The sequence below is a fragment of the Globicephala melas genome, chromosome 12, assembly GCF_963455315.2.
Source record: "Globicephala melas chromosome 12, mGloMel1.2, whole genome shotgun sequence".
Lineage (NCBI taxonomy): Eukaryota > Metazoa > Chordata > Mammalia > Artiodactyla > Delphinidae > Globicephala > Globicephala melas.
In genome coordinates, this window is record NC_083325.1 from 82603312 (window position 1) to 82627859 (window position 24548).

General features: G+C 42.3%; 1 protein-coding gene across 1 annotated transcript in view; it reads left to right on the forward strand.

Moving 5' to 3' along the window:
* NOL10 (nucleolar protein 10) overlaps positions 1 to 24548 on the forward strand; it is an 88208-nt gene that overhangs the window by 21649 nt on the left and 42011 nt on the right. The window contains exons 10-13 of the mRNA XM_030844605.3: positions 2203 to 2281; positions 3484 to 3633; positions 6127 to 6193; positions 8498 to 8550. Of these exons, the coding sequence (XP_030700465.1) occupies positions 2203 to 2281; positions 3484 to 3633; positions 6127 to 6193; positions 8498 to 8550 (349 nt within the window). The remainder of the gene's footprint in view (positions 1 to 2202; positions 2282 to 3483; positions 3634 to 6126; positions 6194 to 8497; positions 8551 to 24548) is intronic.

Sequence of the window (24548 nt, forward strand, 5' to 3'; positions counted from 1 at the left end):
AATGAACTTATGTGTCCAGTCATAGGGACGAAATCTGCATATGTTACAAAGTGTTAAAAGTAGCTCTGCCTGCTGATTCAGCTTCAGGTGATTTTTTTTTTTTTTTTTTTTTTTTTTGCAGTACGCGGGCCTCTCACCGCTGTGGCCTCTCCCGTTGCGGAGCACAGGCTCCGGACGTGCAGGCTCAGTGGCCATGGCTCACGGGCCCAGCCGCTCCGCGGCATGTGGGATCTTCCCAGACCGGGGCACGAACCCGCGTCCCCTGCATTGGCAGGCGGACTCTCAACCACTGCGCCACCAGGGAAGCCCCAGGTGATTTTATTTATTAATTTTTTTATGCTTAGCTTTATTTTTTTCCTATACAAACATTATAAGCTGTCACCTCTGTTATTTGACATAGGTAGAGTTCTGGAAGGTGGAGCCAATACAGTCAGAGAAAGAAATACGTGTTAAATTTTGGCTAGCGGAGGACAGGCTTTTGTTCTTTGCAGATGATGTGATTGTCTGCCTAAGAAACCCAGTAGAACTAACTGAAAAACTATAAACACTAATATGAGAGTTAAGTAAATTGGTTACAAAATAAATGTACAAAATCAGTGGCGTTGATGTTTATCAGCAATATCCAGTTAGAAAGGTACAATGAAAAGCAGTTCTCATAACAAAATAATTTACAACAAAACAATTGTAAAATACTGAGGGATAAGCTTAAGAAGTGACTATCTGAAGAAAGGGACAAAATTTTATTAAGAAACAAAAAAGTTTGACTAGGGCTTCCCTGGTGGCACAGTGGTTAAGAATCCGCCTGCCAATGCAAGGGACACGGGTTCAAGCCCTGTTCCAGGAAGATCCCACATGCAGCGGAGCAACTCAGCCTGTGTACCACAACTACTGAGCCTGTGCTCTAGAGCCTGCGAGCCACAACTTCTGAGCCCGTGAGCCACAACTACTGAAGCCCGCGCGCCTAGAACCCGTACTCCACAACAAGAGAAGCCACTGCAGTGAGAAGCCTGTGCACTGCAATGAAGAGTAGCCCCCGCTAGCCACAACTAGAGAAAGCCCGCGTGCAACAATGAAGACCCAACACAGCCAAAAATAAATAAATAAAATAAATTTTAAAAAAACAATAAACAAAGAGTTTGAATAAATGAGGAAAAATAATGTCACCACACTGAGGAATGATTCCAGAGTTTATTTTGAAGAGTAGATGACTGAAAGTGATGCAGACGAGAGACCTCCAGGTTCCCGTGGATGCTTCAGTGTAGTTGCAGGCTGAGGCTTTAGGTGGCATAAGAGACCTGAGGATGCCAAGAGTCAGCAGCCTGGACTGAAGGTCTTGGTCCAAGGTTATGGAGACAATAGGTATTGAAATCAGGACTGTGGCCCGCTTCTGGCTCATCTTCTAGGACCCTTTCCCCCTCAGAGCGTTATTCTTGCTTACCGAGTGAGAAGCATACTCCAGATTCAGAGCCATAAACATCCATCATTTTGTTACCTTTACAGGTTCTGTGTCCCCGTTTGGGGACTAGTCTTTATTTTAGCTTGACATCACTAACGTTAAAAATGAAAATGGAGGGCTTTCCTGGTGGCGCAGTGGTTGAGAGTCTGCCTGCCGATGCAGGGGACACGGGTTCGTGCCCCGGTCTGGGAAGATCCCACGTGCCGCGGAGCGGCTGGGCCTGTGAGCTATGGCCGCTGAGCCTGCGCGTCCAGAGCCTGTGCTCCGCAACGAGAGAGACCACAACAGTGAGAGGCGCGCATACTGCAAAAAAAAAAAAAAAAGAAAGAAAGAAAGAAAATGGGTATACCCATGCCCGAATATAAAACTGTTTTCTCTTAAGCAGAAAAGGGCATGTTTCTGTAAATACCTTATCCTGGCTTAATCAAAATGAAAGATATTGTCATACTGATCTTTTTCAATTGGTTTTATATTTTCAGAAACTTTTTTTGCTTGTAGCTACTTTGAAAATATTTCTTACAGTTTTTAAAGAACATAATCTACAGATTTTTAAAGGTAGATTACATTTATAAGTAAAGGTTATTTTTCATTTTGATTAAGAAAGTTTGGCTACAATTACCTTTTAAACAGAAGGCTAAGAAATGTGATTGTCCCCATTAGAATTGAAGTGAAGATTAATAATGAATTTGTTATTTGGAAGGAGATTTGGCCATATATACATGAAATACAAATGTTTTGCCTTTCAGGATAAACAGTTTACCAACGATCTCTGCTTTGAAATTTAATGGTGCCTTGACCATGGCAGTTGGAACATCCACGGGGCAGGTAAATATGTTTAAGTTGGAAACTTCACACTTCAGTTACTACTTCAGGGGCGTGTATGTGTCACAGGAAACATCCACATGTCTGTTCACTGTGGGAACAGAAAATGAAGCATTATTGTTTTGGCCAGAGTGGAGAGGGTACTCAGAATGCTGTGTTCCTTTAGTACCTTGAGAAATTCTGGTCCTGGCCTGAATGGTTGGTGTGAGAGGCTCTCGAGCTGAAGCTGCAGCAGGGTATGCCTCAGGTGTCCTGACTGTGGTTTAGAGCAGCCTCTTCTAGAGAGTGTGGAGCGGAGTTCCGTGGTCATACAGGTTTGGAATTCTCCACATTTCTACTCTGTGAGGTTTATAGTGCATTTAAATATCTATTGAAAGCTCGGAGAATTCCTGCAGACAAAAAATGTGTTGAGTAAGTATTTCCGAAATGTATTTGCCCGAGGAACCTTTTTTTTCAGCCAGCACTATCACCCACATCCGGTGCAGTGCGTGGTCAGTGGGACATACCTCAGCAAACGCTAGTCTGAGGAGTACAAATGAAATAGCTTCAGGGATTTAATTTCATCTTTTCTCTCTTTCCTTCAAGGCAGAGCCCACACACTTGTAAGTCTGTTCTGACCTCAGCACAGGTGTGAGCCCTGCTTCCAGTAGAGTTACTGCCTCTGTCATCTGTCACCTGGGACTGAGATCCAGCTTCACCAGGCCCCTTGCCTATCAAGACAGGGCTCAGAAGAGACCCCCCTCCCCCCGAAAGTCATAACCCTGCAACCGCCATTTGTCTTGAATCTACCAGGGCTGTCTTTATTATGCTTCTTGTTCTTGTTTCTGTCAGCCGCTGTGACAGTGCCTGGTACACAGTAGGCCCTCAGCGTATATATTTGTTGAATTCATAAATGACACAGATTCTTGTGGACTTCCCTTTTGGTTCCTTCCTTAATATAGCTAAATAGTTCTCAATCTTAGTGTGCCTAAAAACTACTCTCAGGGTTGCATTCATAAAACCATATACTGGAAGGGTAATTTAAGAGATTTTTCTGGAGTGTTTTTTGCTGGCTGACTTTAGAATCTTTGTACCCTGAGTGAAGGGTGTTCATTGTGTTGATTAAAAAGGTAATGAAGCAAATGGCAGCCGTTTTTCTAAGTTTTAAAAGTTTCAAGATAAAATATTTAGTTCGTTTAAACAGAAATAACTTTTTTTCTTTCTAGGTTTTATTGTATGATCTTCGTTCTGATAAGCCATTGCTAGTTAAGGATCACCAGTATGGGCTGCCCATTAAATCAGTTCATTTCCAGGATTCATTAGATTTGATTTTGTCTGCTGACTCTCGAATTATCAAAATGTGGAATAAGAACTCAGTACGTATTTTTTGTTGTTAACATTACTTACTATTTGCTTATTTTCCATGTAATGTTTCTTTTCTTTCTGTTGCCTTTTTTGAGCAGTGTGCGTTCTTGAGAAAGAAGTATCGATACTAAGCATCGGTTTGGGCTTAGTATTGGAAGTCAGTTACTTCGGGATAGATAATATTCATATGCAAAGTAGTCAAGATTGTTTTCTTCCTGTTAAGAAGTTTTCCGCATTTGCTAGAACGGACATGCATTTTTACATGTTCAGTTAGGTAGAGAGTAAATCATTGTTTGAAAAAAAGATTGATCCATGAGAAACTCCCTAGATTTTGAGGCTGTCTTACAACGCTTGGAAGGTTTTTATGAGCTACTACTAATTTTTCCATATCAGTATTATTATACATCTCAATTTCATACCCTTTCCCCATGTCAAACAATTGGATTTTTAGATATGATACCTTCACAATAATTTCCTATAGTGTTTTTCTTAAAAACAATATTTTCGTCAGAATATTTGATGTTCCCTGCCCTTCTGAGTGTCATTTAAAAGGTAACAAAACCCTGTGTTGCTGGTTTTATTCTCCTTTCTGTTTTTGCTTTTTCATTTTAAAACCTAAGTATTTTGAGAGAGTAGTAAAAGATTAGTTCACCAGCTGGGAAAAAATTCATTCAGTGTAGCAGTTGCTTTTAAGTGTCTTTGCATTTATTGATTTCAAACTTAGCATCTGTAGTCAAAAAGTGTTACTTTAAAAAAAAAAAAATTCATTTTTGAGATGGATGTGGGTGGAAGGCCCAGCAGCCCCAGCATTAGTTACCGGAGGGCAAGCGCCGGTCTCTCCTGTGAGGGCTGCCCGCGTTTAGGGCAGAGATGCCACCAGCAGCTCCGTCATGGTTCAGCTGCTGAGCAGAATCCCTGCCTGTTTGGACCATTACTTCTGTTTTTCATTTTCATTTTGTCAACTCTCAAAGTATTGACCTTACTTAGCTCCCTTTCTTTTTTTCTCTGGATGTGCTGTGGAGGTTCAGAGTTATCCTTGGGGTATGTCCCGTCTCTCCAGCCCTGTTACCTTTGTAGCTCCTGAGACTCTGTTAGGGAGAGGAGGAAGGGCTTCCGGCTTTTCTCAATTCCTGGAAGAATTACCCTGACGATTGCCCGGGAACCGACTATGCTGCTTTGAGTTGGAGGGTTTTGAGGGCTTTCTTAGGAAGATACGTGGTGTCTTAGGCTGGAATTTTCTCTGCTCTTTTCTGATAATCCAAACTAGTTTACTTTGAAACAGTATTTCTTTTTAATACTACAAATGCAGACATATTATTTTTGAAAGGTCATAGCATACTGGGAAAGTAGAAGTTTCCCTTGACCTGGCTTCCATCCTACCTAATGGTAAACTTACCAATTTGGATCCTCCCAGGCCCTCTAACTGCTGCATAGTTTTCCCCAACATGGATTTCTATGAACTGTGGCCCCTTTTCTTTTTTGTTCCATGCTATTTTTCCCATTTCACCTTCCTTGTTCCTTCCGTCTTTCCGTTTTTCGTTTCGGGGGCACTTGAGACGAAAGGGAGGGAGGTAGCCGTGCGAGTCCCATCGTCTGTCTCCAGGTAGAGCCTGGCTGCTGTTTTTCACTGGGTGCAAAATTAGTTTTTTAACTGCTGCCCCCACTTTGCCGCGGAGCCTCTAATAATGGGTTAATAAATGCAAGAGCTGGCAGACATTTTCAACAGCAGTTCTTGAAATCACGTTGTACTTGCTACAGTAAGTTTTATTTTGGTGTTGTTGCAGTGACTAAATACGTCCTCTTGACCAACACCCGAATTACTTGGTTCTGCTCGACTTGCTTTCCTTGTTTATCTTTCTCATCACCTTCTTCCACTCCCATCTACTTACTTTCTGTCTTTTTTCTTTTACTTCTTTTAATTTTTAAAACTAGAGTATATTTCCCCCCATATTAAAAAAAAATTTACCCTTTGCTATGTGATAACTAACACTTTATGTATTTATAGGATTTTTTTTTGTAAGTTATTTTATATTCATCATCTTACTCGATCCCCCTCAAGTCCTTGTGACGCAGGTGTGGCAGATACCATCCTTATTCTGCCTTGTTGACCGTCTCTTCATCTTTGGTTTCTTTGAGGACAAGTTTACCGAGGGTGTGTTCTCCAGGTTATGAGAATTTTTTAAAGTTGATGTACAACTTTATTTTAGACTTTACCCTTTCCTGTTTAGACATTATCTTTAAAAGTTTATACTCAGTTTCCCAAGAAAGTCACCTCTCCCCCCGAGCCTCAGTTTCTTCCTCTCTAAAATGAGAAGATTTGATAAGTTGATAAAACAAATTCTCTAAGATTTTTTTGAACTTAAATTCTGTGATTTCAATTAGGTGATTTTATTTTTTCACATCAGCAGAGTGTAGTGGAGTTAGGTCTCCCGGTTATTTTCTGTATATCACATTGCCAAAAGTTGTCTTCCTTTATTTTAATAATTGCTTTTTGCTTCTTTTAGGGAAAAATATTTACTTCCTTGGAGCCAGAACATGACATTAATGATGTTTGCCTCTATCCCAACTCAGGTATGCAGTATGTAGCAGCGGGCCATTCTGCGAGATGAATCTAGGTTATGCTTTATAGGGTTTTAAACTCATTTTATTTCTTAAGACAGGGTTTGGCTTGGTTGGGACAATTCTTGGATATTGTATTTACTTGAAAAATTAAGAGCAGGAAGTGGCGTGGATGATGGAGAAGGTGACCCTCTCAGTGACTTAGGCCTCAGCCAGCCTAGCTATTAGTAGAAACTGGTAGCAGTCCATAGGTCGGTGGCAGGTGAGGTGCTACGTAGTGTGCACTTTAGCTGTTTTATGTGACTGGTAATCGTGTGTAGGGATTTGGAGGAGGCTGGAGCTCCCTGATGATGATACACAGGCTCATAAAGCCGTGGGTTTCGTATATTCTGTGTTGCAGGCTGTTCAGTAAATTACCTGGCAGATTTTAAGGTTTAACAATCCCTTCAAGGCAGATCTGTGAAGAATTCTGGAAAATGAGAGCACCACTCTCAAGCAGGGTCATATTCTGAGGACAGACGTACACAGATAATTTTGACGGAGGGATACAAGGCAAAGCAGGAAGAGTTCTGTTATGTATGTACAGATGTCAGGAGAGAGACAGAGAGAGAGACAGACAGAGACAGAGAGAGAGAGAGATTCAGCTGAAGCAATGAGAGGAGAACATAGAGGAGATCTTTGTCTGCATTGAGCGTGGGGTGCTGGGTGGAGTTGGGAGGTGAGGTGATCCCCATGAGGGGACAGTGTAAGAAGGGCAGGAAGGATGGGCAGAGGCACAGCACGGTGCACGGAGGAGCTCTGGGAGGAATGGGGTGGGAAGCAGGGGGTGCCCGGGTGGTGCGGACCCAGGAGTGAGCTGCTGAGTGGCTGGGTGCTGTTTGTGGTCAGGACCTACTCAGACCCTGCTTCCAGAGGTGGTTCTGTCCACCAGGTAAAAGGTAGATCAGTTTTGAACTAAGATGAGTAGGAAGTGATACTCGGAGCCGAGATTGGGAGCACAGGAGAGAGAGCAAATTTGGAGAGAAAGATTATGTTTTCTTCTTTGAGTCTTTGAATATGAGGAGGCAGGGGGCGGTGGCAGCATCTGGCAGAGGGTCTCCAGCCTGGCCACCCCTAGGATCGCCTGGGAGCGTCTTAGAAGTACGGCTTGCTTGGCCCTACACACATCAGGGGTACTGACTCGGCGTCTGGGGTAAAGCCCCGAAATGAGTTACTTTTCACATGCTTCCCAAGTGGCTGTGAAGCCCCGCCCTGATCCACAGCCTCACCCTGGGAGCCACGTCCCATGCACAGTGAATAGTGTGGTCTCGAGAAAAGCAGGTCTGCAGACGCTAAATTCTTTATTTTTTTAATTGATTAATTTATTTATTTTTGGCTGCGTTGGGTCTTTGTTGCTGCACACGGGCTTTCTCTAGTTGCAGCGAGCGGAGGCTACTCTTCGTTACGGTGCACGGGTTTCTCATTGCGGTGGCTTCTCTTGTTGCGGAGCACGGGCTCTAGGCACACGGGCTTCAGTAGTTGCAGCACGTGGGCTTAGTAGTTGGGGCACGGGGGCACTAGAGCACGCAGACTTCAGTAGTTGCGGCGCTTGGGCTCAGTAGTTGCAATGCGCAAGCTCTAGGGTGCGTGGGCTTAGTTGCTCCGCGCATGTGGGATCTTCCCGGACCAGGGCTTGAACCCGTGTCCCCTGCATTGGCAGGCGGATTCTTAACCGCTGCACCACCAGGGAAGTCCCAGGCTGTTGGATTCTGTATGGGTCTTTTCTAGTGTAGCTACACATAGCATTCCCTGTAAGCCATTTTGTTTTCTGTTAAGGTGTAAAGTTTAATTCAAACATTAGGAACTACTTTGCTGTGCCATTTGGTGGGAAATACTTTACCTTGGTTCTTTGATTCCTGATTAACAGAGAGAAACCTTTCTTCTTGACTTCCTTATTATATTATAATAAATAGTGCATCAAAACTACATTTTATCTATGTGTCTGAAGCTTAAAACTTTCCCCCTTAAAAATGATGGCGAACTTTGTATAGACCTGAGCACTTCATGGTGGGAACTGCTCAGTCACTTAGCTAGTACAGACAGCCTAAGTGTTTTGCAGATGGGGAGGCTGGTCTTTTTGATACTTAAGGTGCCCCGTCTGGGAGGGTCAGGGACCACAGGCCACAAGCTGACTCCAAGGGTGCCTGGCTGCCGGTCTGGCTCTTCTGCCGTTCGCCGTGTTCTGAGCACCTCACCCATTTCAAAACGTAAAACAAGTAGAAAAGGGAGCTTTTCTTTTCCCCATGTGTTTACCTTTTTCATTGTGTTTATTTTTAGGAATGCTTCTTACTGCCAATGAAACCCCCAAGATGGGCATCTATTACATTCCGGTAAGTGATACAGAAAGGAGGTATGATAAAAATAGGACAAGAAAAGATACTGTATTTTTTAAGCTGGCTGTGTCGAGGGACTTTGGGTCTGCATGTGGCTGTGTAAATTAGACACAGTGGCTCACTTGTCAATTCCCTGTGCTTCCTGGAACCGGTAAAATAATGCTTAACCATTGTTCATGGGAAACTACTTAATATCCCATTAAAATAGTAGAAATTCTTCTTTATTCTTCAGATCTACATTTGTTTTTTGTTTCAAAGCATTCCAGAATCTTAAACTTTCAGCTATTAGTGATCAGGAGATCTAATCCTCTAAAATAAAAGTCTAGTTCTCTTCCAGTCATCTCTTTGTAGTTTGTGTCTTTTAAAAATGAGTTTATATAAAAGAAACTATCTTAGATTGCCATGATCAGTGATGACATGCAGTTTGCAATCTTGTGCCGTTTTTTCTTCCTTAAAGAATTCTTCTGTTAGGTTTGCCAGAAGCTTCCCTACCTTTACCTAAACAGAAAAGCATATAGTACAAAGTTGGCATTAGATTACGGTTAGCAGACATCTCCTTTTCTGAGATTTGGGGAGGAGCGTGAGGGGTGTTGAAGATCACATCTTTAGGGCAGTGAACTCTCTATAGTCGCTGTTAGCCTCCAGTTATGAAGGTTCTTTATATTGATGATGGTTTTTTGAAATATCTCAACCATGTGTGTATTTCAAAAAAAACAAAGTATTCTGTTGATGTTGACTTTCTGTGGTTTCAGGAACCTGATGTGTTGTTGAAAGCACTTTGAGATGTTTCTTTTGATTGATAGTGAAATGAAGGCTATTCAAACAGCAGCTTTTCCGTTTTCCTAAATTGTCATTTGTTCCTTTTCTCCCCGGAGTCTCACAGATACTGCTTCCATATTCCTGTTAGTTTATATGTCTTTATCTTCATCTGATCAATAAGTGATTGTATCAACTGTGTGGCAGACACAGTGCTATAGGTTGGCAGTGTATAGGGTCCTGCCCCTTTCTTCAAGGAGTTCATTATTAGGGAATAAAACAAGAAAGTAGACAATTTCCAGTCAGTGTGATGAATGCTGTAACAGAAGTAAGGAACCCATCATGGGGCTGGAAACTGGTGGGAAATGTGGAGGATACTCGGAGAAACCTTCCCAGAGGAATTGATTTCCAGGGAGAGACCAGAAGGCTGGTTCTGTCTCCTGGATGAAGAGGGTGGGGTGCAGAATGGGAGAAGGGTCTTGGAAGTAAAGGGAACATCGTGTGCTAAGATCAGGGAGAAGATAACACACGTAGCCGAGAATTAGCGCTTGAGGATTGGTGGTAGCTCAGGCTGAAAAGGTTCTCTGCAGCCAGGCTCTGATGGTCTTGTAGGCCAGGTGTGACGGTGCAGGGCAGGCACTCCTGGAAAAGCTGTAAGCGGGAGAGTGCTGTGGTCAGATCTGCAGTTTTGAAGGATTATTTGGGCTGCCATCAGGAGAATGGATTAGGTAGGATCCAATCCGGAAGCAGCGAGAACAGGCTGTAGCAGTCTACAGGAGAGGTGACGGTCCCTGTGTTACCTTGGCCAGGCCTCCCTTTTTAGTATTTGGAGCTTTGGGGGTCCTGGGGCAATTTGAAAGAAGTCTGATCTGGTGGGCAGTGATTTCAGAGGCTTGTTGTCCACGCATAGCCAGGTGGTGTGTCCGGAGGTGTCCACTGATGAAGACCTGTGTCGATCACGAGAAGAGCCTTCCCTCGGTCCAGTGTTAATAGTCTTCTCGCAGCGTCGGCCCCTCTGGGCACGTCAGGAGAGGCAGAATAAATCAGCTTGCCCTCCCTTTACTTCTCCTGGCGGAGGTCTCTTTCCGTCTTCCTCTCAGGAGCGCTTACTGTGTTTTGATTGTCAGCAGCTGCCTATAAGGCGTCGATGTCTTGAATGGAAGAGCCCTTCCTCCCGTCAGAAGTGTGTAGAATCCGCCAGAATCTGAGATGGAGCGTGGAGGCCGCATGGGGGGTCTGCTCAGCTGGTGTGGAGCCGGGGAGGGCAGTTCTGAGGACTCCTGCGGGAAGGCTGTGTTACCAGCTTGTGCTAAGATGGTGGCAGTGGGGGCAGAATTGGAAAGATTGTCAAGGTTGTAAGACAGGCTTGGTCATTGATTGGATGTGAGGAGGAAAGGAGAGGAAAGAACCAAAGATGACAGCTGCTTTCTGCTTGGTAAACATGCAGACGAGGAGGTCCCTCGCTGAATCCAGGAGGAGAAAGGGGATGGTAGACTCTTAGAACTGGAGGAGACCCTTACTCCCTTCTGCTTCTCTGGGTCTGTTTCTCAGAGTGGGCTTTTTTGTTCCAAGCTCTGGGAGCTTTAATTGGCACATGTGAGAGGGGCTGGATGCTGCAGGTGGTGAGAAGCTGCTTCCTTGACAAGTGTTAGCTTATCTTATGAGGTCCTTTTAGTTTCGACTCTGCAGCTCAGATTCAACTTGAGCGCTGCAAAAGAGTCCAGAGGCTGCTCCCAGGTGACTGTGCGTGTGCGGACAGTGAGGGCGGAGTTGTTCTCGTGCAGTTAAGCCTTGGGCTGCAGCTGGTACGTAAGTGGTCCTTCCTGACCTGCCTTCCTGCCCTGCTGCCTGGCACGGAGTGAGGTTTCCGAGTGCCGCTTGTCTTTACTTGGAACCTGTTCTTTGTGACACTCCTTCAAAGCAGAGAGAGCCCAGGGGTCTGAAAGCCTGCCATCTTTCATAAGATTTTATCAAACTCACCAAGCTGATTTGGCACAAAGGTTTATTTGAGGCCTATAGAAACAGAGAAGTGTGTGTTTAATATATAATTCATGCCCAATATGGGAGGTTGGGACTGTGATTTGTATCAACATCTTATAAACCAGGTCTGAAAACTCTTTTTCCCTGCTTTGGGGCTGTGCTAAAAATGAAGACAGCTTAATGTTCTTTTAGCTTATTAAGTTTTGCCTTTCTACCTGATACCATCTTTCTTGAATACTTGAAGTCTTTTCAGATTAAATGCAAACACTGATTTATATACTCTGTGCTACTTACATATCCCAATAGCTAACTAGTCTTTTGTGACCAAATGGATTTTCTCCAGCCCTTTCCCCTTTTTCTCAGTACTCTCTTTTTTTTCCCTCTCGGAGACCAGGATCTGTTATTTTGTTTGTTTGTTTTTTAAATTCCAGGGCCTAATTCAACGGCAGCTTTCAGGACTAATGCCAGAAGTAGTTTTTCAAGTTTGGGTTCCTCTGAAATGTAATTTAATCGTAGGTTAGTTCTTCATAATTAACACCTTTGGCAACTGTATAGACTCCAGAGGGAATCCAGGTCCTGTGGCACCCAGCCCCAAACCTGCCAGTGTGCTGCGTACTGTTTCTGTTGGAAATGCTCCTTGGGCTCCAAGGCCCCGTGGGTCAGTGAGCTCCAGAGACCACTCATGACGGGATAGTTGATGGCTTGCGTGTTTGATAATGTGTATGGATGCGTAAACTTGGGAAAAAGAGAATTATTATTTGTTTAGGAAGCTATTTGAATTAGAAGAATAAAAGTCAGCTGATTAAGGATCAATGGTTTGGTTTTTTTTTTTTTTCCGAACATGTAAATTTAAGCCACTATAATGATTATATGCAATGTCACTGAACCCATCTTTCAGTATTGGCAGTTAGGTGTTTTATTTTAAAACATTTTCTTAGGGGGAAAAAACACTTGTTTTTACTTACTTACTTATTTATTTATTTATTTATTTTTGGCTGTGTTGGGTCTTCGTTTCTGTGCGAGGGCTTTCTCTAGTTGTGGCGAGCGGGGGCCACTCTTCATCGCGGTGCACGGGTCTCTCACTGTCGCGGCCTCTCTTGTTGTGGAGCACAGGCTCCAGACGCGCAGGCTCAGTAGTTGTGGCTCACGGGCCCAGTTGCTCCGCGGCATGTGGGATCTTCCCAGACCAGGGCTCGAACCTATGTCCCCTGCATTGGCAGGCAGATTCTCAACCACTGTGCCACCAGGGAAGCCCAAAATACTTGTTTTTATTGAGATGTTTTTATTCTTTATAATGAATCAAAAAACTGTATTAAATATTTTAACATTTACTATTTAATTTAAAATTATATTTTAAATTTGGAAAGTACTTTTGGAGCCAGAGTACCTGCAAATAGGGCAGAGTTAAAAGCATAAAGGGTTATATTTAACTTGCACCAGTGCTTCTGTTTCTTTTAAGAAAATAGCACTTGAACTTCTCCAGCATAATGCATGAAACCTCCGGAACTCTGTCTTTGCAAAGAGAGATGACTGCGTATTAAGAAGCATAAAATCTCAAGAGCGCTTGCTTCACTAGTTGTAACACACACGCACATATCCTCCCAAAGGCACGTAAAGCCAAAGGAAGTGCAAAACAAATTAGTGAAGTTTAGTCAAATTTTGTGAAATGTAATAAAAGATTCACTCTAGTGAATGTCTTTAAGTCTCTTCACTTCAGTGAGTTATCACTCACCAACCCAAAAGGTCTTCAAAAGAGCCATGGCCTCCAGATACCATCGCTGGGTTCACTTGCTCCTGTTCAGAGGGGTTTAGTCTGATATAGATCAAACACCTGTGCTTCAGCCCTCCAGGAGACAAGAGGTCAGCGAGTACCGCCTGGTTTGGCGGTGGTCAGAGAGGTGCTTTTGAAATACGTTTGTAGTGTTTGGAAGTCAGTTTTAGAGAAGTGCAATGAAAAATTTTGTAGTAGATATATGGATATTTGCATTTGGGCACATTTTGTTTTTGTTGCTCAGTAAAGAGTTAAAAATGCATATCATAACCTTTTCACTGGTGTTTTTTTCTCTAAGGGCTTTTGTGACTGAAACAAAGAAATTTAGATATGAACAATTTTGACTGTTCTGTCTGTGGTGAATTGAACTTGTCAGCCTACTTCTAAACTCAGCCACTATATTAGCCACTATATTAGATTGTCCATTATCGAGGTATTTCTGTGGCCTCCCTCAGAGATGGCCTCTTTTTTTCAAGGCCAGTATTTCAAATATTACTGTTTGGGTATGTTTTGGCATCATTTTCCAGATGGCTTAAGAACATAGTTATATAGTGCTTTCTAACAATTATTCCTTACCTTCACCATAGATAACATATTTTTACCAGCTGTCCAAATTGTAAATATGTTATTTTAGCTTAACGTTAGATTTGACAGTGTCTTACAGATATTTTATGTCTCCTTTTTATATAGCTATTATCTTCTCCATTTTAGTTTTAAAGTTTAGGGTTAGAAACTTGGTCTTCTTTTTTTTTTTTTCCGGTACGCGGGCCTCTCCTGTTGAAGAGCACAGGCTCCGGACGCGCAGGCTCAGCGGCCACGGCTCACAGGCCCAGCCGCTCTGTGGCATGTGGGATCCTCCCGGACTGGGTCACGAACCCACGTCCCCCTCATCGGCAGGCGGACTCTCAAACACTGCGCCACCAGGGAAGCCCTTCTTTTTTTTTTTTAATGTTTATTTATTTATTTATTTTGGTGGCCCAGGGTCTTAGTTGAGGCACACGAGATCTTTAGTTGTGGCATGTTGCCTTCTTAGTTGCAGCGTGCGAACTCTTGGTTGTGGCACGCATGCGGGATCTAATTCCTCGACCAGGGATTCAACCCCGACCCCCTGCATTGGGAGTGTGGAGCCTTACACACTGGGCCACCAGGGAAGTCCCTTGGTCTTCTTTTTGTCTGATGATCACATCACACACCTGGGGGCAAAATGGTGAATGACAAGTTTGTCCCACAATCTCTAGAAACAACGCAAACAGCAGAGAGAATTTTGGCCAACAGAGAAGGTTCTGCTTTTCCTGGAGAGTTGGATGTGTTTTCTCCTTTAAAGTACATCTCGTATGCAGATCACTTAACGTTGGACACAGTTGACCAGGCTGTGCCCAGCTTCTAGAACACAACATTCTCTTGGTTCTCCTCCCGTCGCCCAGTTGGCCCTTCCAGTTGGTCTTCTTTGGTGGCTTCTGCTGGCATGGCCCAGTGCTTGGGCCTCAGCTCTCTCCCCTTGACCCAAATGTTAGTGAGCCCTGGGGCTTAGTGCTTGTCTCTTTGTGTATTCTCCCCCAGGGAGCTCATCTGTCCCTAGGCTCTGTAAGGCGCCTGCGTGCTGCTGACTTGCAAACTTCTGTCTCCAGCCTTTCCTTCCTCTCGGAGCTGTAGAGGTACATATCCACTGGGCTACTGGGCTTCTCCACCTGGACGTCTACTTGGTGCCCTGTATTAAGGTGCCTGCAGCAGAAGTCTTGATCCCAGCTCTCCACCCACCCCACCCCTGCCTGTCTCCCGTTCCCGCAGAGGCACCGTTGTCTCCTCAGTTTCTAGGCCCAGAGCGCAGGCACCACCATGTTTCCTCCCCCTCCCTTCACGCCTCCTCGTCAATCCATCTGAATGTCACATCAACTCTTTTTCCAATATTGGTTCAAATCCAGCCATTTTTCAGTACTTCCGTTCCTACCACTCATCTGGATTACCTTAGTGGCCTCTTAACTGATCTTTCTTCTTTCTCTTTTGTCTCTCTTGCATTCTATTTTCCATACAACAGCCAGGTTGATTTAAAATATAAAAATAAAAACAAAAATCATTCTTCCTAAACCTATCATTCTTCCTAAACCTTCCAAAGGCTTATCATTTTGCATAGCATAGCATCTTAACTCCTATCGTAACTTAAAATGTCCCACAAACAGGAAAAGGCTAAAACACCAGAGTCTCCATTTTCTCTCACCCATTAGAGACTAGATCTCTGTAAACCATTTATCCATTTACAGGGATCACCAGATGGTTAGAGCATAAGACCAAATCCCCAGTCATTGCTGCCAGCAAGGGGGAATAACGTATAGGCCATAAATTAACCAAAACCCAAGCACAGAATTAGTAGAGAGGAAAATTAAAGTTAGAGAAACAGAGTTACCGAAGTCCTGCTGCCCCTTTGGATTCATATGGAGCCAAGAAGAAAAGCTGCGCTTGGCTGTGCTTTTCTGGTGATGGAGTTTCCCTGACACTGTCAGGTGAATCCACTGTGCATCTTGGTGGGACCTCTAAAACTGTTAAAGGATGATTTTCAGAGAAATGTGAAGTCATGACCTTCACATAGATACCAAATGAATACGTGCTGAAAATTTCATTTAACTTATTAAATAAGGGAATCAGGTACATGTCATCAAAGGTGAAGTCTAAAATAGCACAGATTTACGTGGAATAAAGTGATATTGGATTGGGAATGTGCAAATAAATAGATAGGCCTTTCCGAAGTTGTGGAGGGTTATCTGTCCAGGACAGAATGCATTTACGTGACTGTAGACAGTTATCTTGCATTGCTGTCAGTTACTTGCAATTTACAGAGTTGTAAAATATATCCCATGGAATCAGAATCAGATAATCTCTAGACCAAGAGTTTGGCAAACTAAACACGTAAGCACCAGCTGCCTGTTTTTGTAAATAAAGTTTTACTGGAACACAGTGCACGCATTCATTTATCACGTGTTGTCTATGGCAGCTTTCTGACTAAAAAGGCATAGTTGTGTAGTTACGACAGAAAGACCCTGTGGTCTGCAAGCCCTAAAATCTCTACCTGGTCGTTTAAGGAAAAGTTTGTGGCCCCCACTCTAGAGTATGCGTAGCTTTCCATTGAACACAAAATCTTCCTATATTTATTTACTTATTTGTAAATTTATATAAATAATAAATACATGAATACATTTATAAATGATAAATGTATATCTTTCCTCATGATAATGTAAAACATGGACACAGGGATATTGTTGTGCTCTTTTCCCTGTTATATTCCCAGCACCTAAAGCAGTGTCTACTATACTGTAGACATTGAATTAATATGTGCTGAAGATTAATAAAACAAATACATATGAGAGTAATATGATGACCATAATTTGAAGAATCTTGGATAATGTTTGCATGTTTTGACAATGACTGGTTTGCAATGATTTTTGGCTGTTATACCAAATTCAAATTTACCATCTGCCCTTTTCTCCTACCATTAGTGAAATTAAAAAGTGGAGAACATGACTCATAAGTGTTAGACATAATTTTTATACAGTAGGGTAAGGATCAGTTCCTTCGCTCTGACAGTATGTTCTAATCAGCAGAATCAGAGAATCTTGGGACGATGCAATCACTGTGTTTGGGAATGCTGTCAGATTTCTAAAAGAAATGCCTTGTCCAAAAGATTTAATGGTGCTGTTAAGATGAACTCTTTCTTAGAAAAATACAAAAGGAGAATGTGAAAGTAAGGGCATTCAGCTTTTGTTGTACCTTTTTTGAAATCTGTGGAAAAGTTGGCTTTAGGATGGACTTACGTGTTTTAAAGATTGGAAACAATGCCATTGTTTTTCTTCCTGTGCTTTAGCTGGAGGTGGTGGAAGTCCTGTGCATGCTGCTCCCTAAGATTTGGCTTTGAATCCGGACCATTGATCCATTTCGATTTGAAGCCAAGGCTGAAGGCACTTATGTTTACTAATTTGATACCAGAGATTCCCCAGATGTGAGATCTCTTCAGACCACTAGTGTATGTTGAAGTGGCCCTGAATATATTAGTGTCCATGTAGAGTCCTAAAAGTGATGGATCACGTTTTCCTCTAAGATGCTTATTTAAGCAGAGAGCTGTTAGATGTAGCGACAGAAGTAATTTTGTTAGAAATTCCTTTTTTGTTGTTGTTTTGGTTTTTTAAGTTTTTTTAGATTTAGAAATTTCTATTTTCTAGTGCCAGTTGCAACATATTCTCTTGGTTTAGGGAGGTAGTACCAGATGCAAAGAAAACTGTCCTCGGGGGAGTTTGCCAACATACAAGGGATGTACAAAACAGAACATAGGGCTTCCCTGGTGGCGCAGTGGTTGAGAGTCTGCCTGCCGATGCAGGGGACACAGGTTCGTGCCCCGGTCTGGGAAGATCCCACATGCCACGGAGCGGCTGGGCCCGTGAGCCATGGCTGCTGAGCCTGTGCGTCCAGAGCCTGTGCTCCGCAACGGGAGAGGCCACAACAGTGAGAGGCCTGCGTACCGAAAAAACAAAACAAAACAAAACAGAACATAAACTGGACAAATGGTTGCTGAAATGGCTTTCCACAATAAAGGGTTTTCCAATGTGCTGCGAAGGAACAGGGGAAGCTTTTGAAGTACAGAACACTAGAACAGGAAGGGAACTTTGAGGTCATCTAGTCTAGCCCCTTAATATATAGGCGGAGTCAAGTCATTTGTTCAAGATCAAATGACAAGTTGGTCACAGAGCTGGATCTAGAAGGCATTTCTTTCTTTTTTTTTTAAACATCTTTATTGGAGTATAATTGCTTTACAATGGTGTGTTAGTTTCTGCTTTATAACAAAGTGAATCATAGAAGGCATTTCTTCATTCCATATTACTTATGGAAGGAATTTCAAAATCAGTCTGACCTGAGTTTGAATACCAGCTTTGCTACTTGTAAATATGGTGACTTTGAATAAGTTACTTACCTTGTCTCAGCCTTGGTTACTTGAGCTACAAAGGAAGAATGATGTTGTAAGGCAGCTGTGTACGGTAGATACTTAGTCACTTATCATGGTGCTTGGTGCCTGGTAGATGTTCAGCTGATTGTTACTGTTATACTCTTTTTGCAATGAGTAAAATTTGATGGATCCAGTGTCAAAGAGTATTTATATTTAGCATTATATGGACATGGGCTTTTATGTAGCTTTTAGGAGGAATGTGATACTGAGCACAATAAAGATACACTGAAAAGGTCGTGACAGAATCATAGGTGTGAGTGAGGAAAATGACTTCGGAAATATGATTTGAGATTGTTCGGTGTGTTACAGATCATATAAAATAGAGGTTGAGAAAGAACTATTGAATGCCATTGGTTTTGCGGTTAGCTATTGAAACAGAAAGCAGTGATGAAATCTGGTTGCTCAAATTAAAAATCTGATTTTTAAAAGTGAAGTCCATTTCCCCACATTATATAAACAGAGCACACTCTTTATAGAAAACATCAAATAAAGACAAGTAGAAACGTCACTCTTCCACCATCCAAAGGCAAACACGCTTGGCTCTATTTTTTCCATTGTTTTCATCTGAAACGTTGATATGGTTTAATATCTTGCCTTTTTCCCACTTAATTAATGTTTCCCCAAATTATCATAAGCTCTTGGAGATCATTAAAAAGTGGGTTTTGTGTGTGAATATAAAAATAGTATATAGTTTTTAAAAAATGTTTAAATAGATGAAAAAACCAACTGTAGTCTCGCCAAGTCAGAGGCACTCTTGCTGATGCTTCTGTTACAGTTTCCTTGCGTTTGGGAACATCTTGGTGGCTGTTGGTTACATTCTCACCTAAATCCTGTAATTACGCTCACTTAGCTTACGTAGATTTAAATAGAAGTCCTTCAAGGTGTGGGTGCTGGGGGGCGATGTGGCTCCGTCCATCTCACGCTGCAGGCCTGTGTCTAGGACTGAATTTAAGGTGGAAGATCGTTTCTCAACTAACAGAAATCAGCCCTAATTCTCTAAAGCATCCACTGAGTGTAGTCGGTCACCTTCTCATCTATGCATTTAGGAAGGTGCTAGTTACGTATCATTCTTGGGAGACTTGAGAAAACAGTCGTTTCCTGTGTTATGTGGTTGAGATGAGGAACGCCATTCAAAAAAAAGGCCGCTTGAATGTTTTCTTCAAAAGATTTTTGTTCCCACTACCTCTCATAGCATTGCCACACTGAGTGTGGTTCGGGTAATTTAAGGTAAGGGGTTTTTGGTATGACAAGGCTCCTGGCTGTAAGGTCACTGTATCTGGTCCAACACCTGAGGCGTAGGTGCTCTTTTAGACATACTGAAGGACATCCCAAAGGGATTTTTCAAGTTTGATTACACTTTATTTAGTCTTAGCTGCTTGACTTTAGAACCTGGTCTCTATGTAAGAGGTTAAACCAATGAAATTCAGAAATTTTAATTGCAGTGAACAGAGTAGGAGAAAGGGAAAGATTTAAAAAACAGGGCTTCCCTGGTGGTGCAGTGGTTGAGAGTCTGCCTGCCGATGCAGGGGACACGGGTTCGTGCCCCAGTCCGGGAAGATCCCACATGCCGCGGAGTGGCTGGGCCCGTGAGCCATGGCCGCTGAGCCTGCGCGTCCGGAGCCTGTGCTCCGCAACGGGAGAGGCCACGACAGTGAGAGGCCCGCGTACCGCAAAAAAATAAATAAATAAATAAAAAATATAGTTAGCAAGTTCAGAATGAGTGAGATAGGGCTTAGCAGCAGCATTTGTGAAAAAGGGATCCAGGGGTTTTGTTCACCTCTAAATCAAAGGAATAAATTAAGCAGAATGTTGGCAGTGATTCCACATGTGAATGGAGGTGGGGAAGGACGAGGGGGTACAATTGAAAGGGCCATCTTGGGGCTGTTAACGTGAATGTTCATTGAGAAATATTTCACAGATTGAGGATTAGAGGAAGATCAGAAAAGAGCTCAGGAATTGTGTTATCAGGCAGCATCTAGAGAAGGCATGTTTTTAGGGTTTAGGAAAAGAATAAGTTCATAAAAGAAAGTCACCCTTCGTGAGGTAAAAAAAAAACAACTGATGGGGCATTAGACTAAGGAAGAAAATTTTCATTATTGAGCACTTAAAGTCAGAACAGCAAGTTAGTGGAAAAGTTAGATTCCAAACTCCATGTATTTTCATTACCTTCTTTTAATTAACAAAAAAGGAGAGGGATGAAAAGCAGATGCATTTCTTTTTAGTGAGCTTCCTTTCTAACCCAATTCACAGCAGATCTACTGTAACTGAATTTTATCTTATGCATGAAATCGCTTTATAAGGTGTTGTGTTCTGTTTGTAATTTTACAGTTATATATTCATAATTGTGAAATGGGAAGTAGGGCATAAATGTCAGGTGGCTAATAAAGTGTTCTGATCTAATACAAACAAGTTGTTTGTGTCTTTACAAAGGGGAAATGTGGACTTCCTATTTTAATCTAAACGCTTTCAGGCAGTAACATAGTATCTGTGGCATTTTTCTCAACAAAGGAAATCCTCCATTTCCCATCACATTTTATTGGGTCACAAGAATAGCAGACATACAGAAAGCGTTAATGTGTGACACTCAGGAAGTAATTTTCTGAGCATCCTGTCACATTTTCAAAAGTTAATTTCAGTTCCAGCGAGGTAAAAATGAATGTAATTTCCATATGGAAATATTTGACGCACATATGACATTTATCTTATTATGTTAATATGTTAGATGATATTTATTTTTTACACAAATGTTTACACATCTGGCATGCCCGTTTTCTTGAAAGTAAATAACAACTTCCTATTCAGATGCTAGGTTTTCAGTTCTGAATCAAATATTGACCAAAGATCTTATCTCCCAGCCCTGGTGATTACATGCTTACCAGGTTGATCTCTTTACCATTCTTGTTTTGGACAAGATAGAGTTGGAAGTAAATCTAGTATTCTTTTGTCCTGTTGGTGTGGTCACCTAGTTGGCGGCGGTAGGATGTAGTGCTCACAACCAGGGATTGATTTTAGTTTCTGAGTTTACCTGACTGCTTGAACCCTCTGGTACTTTCTTTGATTAATATGCCCATTACCTATTATGGGTTTTTTTTGTTGTTTTGGTTTTTTTTCCTTAAAAATAGAAGGCAAGTTATACAAATAGGCAAGAAATTTGGGCTACATTCCTTTAAAAGGCCCAGCTAATACAGAAAATAAGAAGAAAGTTCTAAGACTTAGACTTTTCTTTACTTTGATTTAGTGTTCTCTCAAATCCCAGGCAAGTTTGTCTTCTAATGCACATGTGCTCAGATGTAAGCACCCTGAGGGCAGGACTTTTGTGTGTTTTACTTTTTGCTGTGTCCGTGGTGCCCAGAACAGTTCGTGGGCTCTTGCTGAATACGTGCCAATTTGAAGGAATGACTATTACTGACATTTCATTTAAAAAATTTTATTCTGGGCCTTCCCTGGTGGTGCAGTGGTTGAAAGTCCGCCTGCCGATGCAGGGGACACAGGTTCGTGCCCCGGTCCGGGAGGATCCCACATGCCGCGGAGCGGCTGGGCCCGTGAGCCATGGCCACTGGGCCTGCGTGTCCAGAGCCTGTGCTCCGCAACGGGAGAGGCCACAACAGTGAGAGGCCCGCGTACTGCAAAAAAAAAAAAAAAAAAAATTATTCTGGAAATATTTCAAATATATGTAAAGAGCCCCCATCTATCCATCTCCTTGCTTCAGTATCATGTGCTTTCCCCCCATGCTTTTTTGGGGGGCGGTGGTGGGATTGACTCGTATTATTAGCAGTTTAAATTGCTGTAGAAAGAAGTTGTTGAAAATTGTTAACTGGAAATGAATAATTGATCTGCACATTGGCACAGATCTTTAGTTAGGCTCTGTTTACCTTCTTGAGGAACAGAACGTTATTCTTGGTTGGAAAGAAATAATGTGTAAATGATAATAGTGAGACATATTGAAAGGAAGTTTAGGTCTGTTTATGTTTCTTTCATATTTGCACATGGTTGTATCATTCATGCATTCAGTCATTTATTTGTATGACTTTATTTTTTTTAGAGCAGTTTTCAAAATGTTCACAGCAAAATCATGTGGAAAGTACAGAGTTTCCACATACCCCCTCTCTCTCACACACACACATACCCCCCCACACACAGTGTACACCACCTTCTCCACTGTCAGCATCCTGCACCCGAGGGTGCATTTGTTGTAGTTGATGAACTGACATTGACACATCATTATCACCCAAAGTCATTAGGGCTCACCCTTGGTGTTGTCCATTCTGTGGGTTTTGACAAATGTATAATGACGTGTATCCACCATTGTATATCATACAGAATGGTTTCACTGCCCGAAAAATCCTGTGTGCTCCACCCATTCATCCCTCCCTCTTCCCCCAAGCCCCTGCCAACCACTCCTCTTTTTACTATCTGTGTGGTTTTGCCTTTTCCAGATGTCACATAGTTGGAATCATACAGTATTTAGCCTTTTTCGATTGGCTTCTTTCACTTAGTAATATGCCTTTAAGATCCCTCCACGTCTTTTTGTGGCTTGATAGCTCATTTCTTTTTATTGCTGAATGCTCTTCCATTGCATGGATGTACCACAGTCTGTTTATTCATTCACCTGCTGAACTCGTTGCTTCAAGTTTTGGCAGTTATAAATAAAGCTGCTCTAAGCATTCATGTGTATGTTTTTGTGTGGACATAAGGTTTCAACTCTGCTGGGTAAATAGCAAGGAGTGTGATTGCTGCATTGTCTGATAAAAGTATGTTTAGTTTTGTAAGAAACGCCAGACTATTCCAAAGTGTCTGTACCATTTTGCATTCCCACCAGCAATGAAAGAGAATTGCTGTTGCTGCATATCCTTGTCAGCTTTTGGTGCTATCAGTGTTTTGGATTTTAGCTATTCTAATGATGTGTAATGGTATCTCATTGTTTTAATTTGTAAGTACATTTATTTTTATATTGGTCACTGAAGGAAATCCAGCCCTTTGTTTTTTGTCCTTGTGGGCTTGACTAGATAGTCTATGTTGACTAGTTTCTACTTTGAGTTTTGGGGGGAGTAAGGGTCATTGGACTAATCCTTAGTAGGCACCTTTCATGCACCTGCACTAAGGCCTGGGATATCAAAGACATTTTATTTGTTGCCTTGGAGCTTATAGTTTTGTAAAGGAACAAACATTACAGTCGTAGGAGCACGCTAGGAAGCCATCTTTCCATTGGTGGGATAGTCAGGGGGAGTACAGACATTTGAATTGAATCTTGAAGGACACGTAGGAGTTAACCAACAAAGAGGTAGAAAGAAAGGTGGTGGAATCAGGGAGATCTTTCTACACACAGGGAGTTGAAACTAGATGCTAGAGCCTCAGATCTGTTCTGTGTGCTCCTTAGGTTTTCCAGGGGCAGGGAGGGGCAAGAAATAAATAAAACTGGAGAGATGTAAGGGCCTTAAATCTAAACCTTTGTACTATGTTAGCATTTTTGCTTTTGATTTAAAGTGGAGCGGCATGCCTTTGAAGGGTTTTATTCAGGGGAGTGCGATCAGATATGGGTGTAGGATTATTCTGCCTATAGGGATTGGGTGGCTTTGGAAGCAGGGGCTAGGACAGATCATAATTGACCAGGAAAGGTCCTGAGAGCACCCTCTGAGGTAGTGGCAGTGGCTGGTGAAGGAGGAGACAGATAGAAGAGGCGGTCAGGAGGTAATGCCTCCTTAGGGCTTGGTGATCGTTGGGAGTGGGGACTAAGAGGCAGATGGGGCTGAATGAGTGATGATGCCGTTGACAAAGGTAAAAGCTACAGGTGGTGGAGCAGGTGCTCAGTTGAGTTTTGGAAGTGTTGAGATGACTTGAAGTTTTCTCTCCCAGGTATATGATTTAAAACTCCGAAGCTTCAGATAATGGCAAGCTACTTCCTGGGAGGGCGTTTTGATCTTTTGGTTTATCTCTATGGAAAGGATCAAAAGTTGTGAGTGAGTTAAGTTCTTGAATTTTCTGGAGAGAAAAAGGATCTTTTGTCTTTCTTAAAGGTCTCTTCTCAGTCAATATCACAAATACCAATCCAGATGTTCACTAAGGGTCTCAATCCTGAATTACAGGCTCTGAAACAATTGATGTTTCAGTTTGATGTTGTAGGGGGCTTGTTAATCATTTGGTAACTCTGTCTGTTTCTGTGCCTCTGTCCCTTTGGAGATGTTGTTTATTACTTTAGGAAAAATGCTCTATTTTTTTTTTAATCAAACATTGTAAAAATATATAACCAAGGAAGAAAAAGTCCTTCATAACCGCCCCTCCCACTACCATTCTTAACAGGTCGGTGCATACTCTTTGCAGAGTCAAGTCAGTTCTGTCTCCCTCCATGCCCCCCCAAACCCCCCAAACACTAGCATGTGCATTTTAGCAGAATTGGGGTCTCATGATGCATACAATTTCGAAAGGGGTTTTTGTCACTTAACAATATGTTGTTCTGATCAGGTCAGATAAATATAAAGCAAACCCATTCTTTTTAATAGTTGC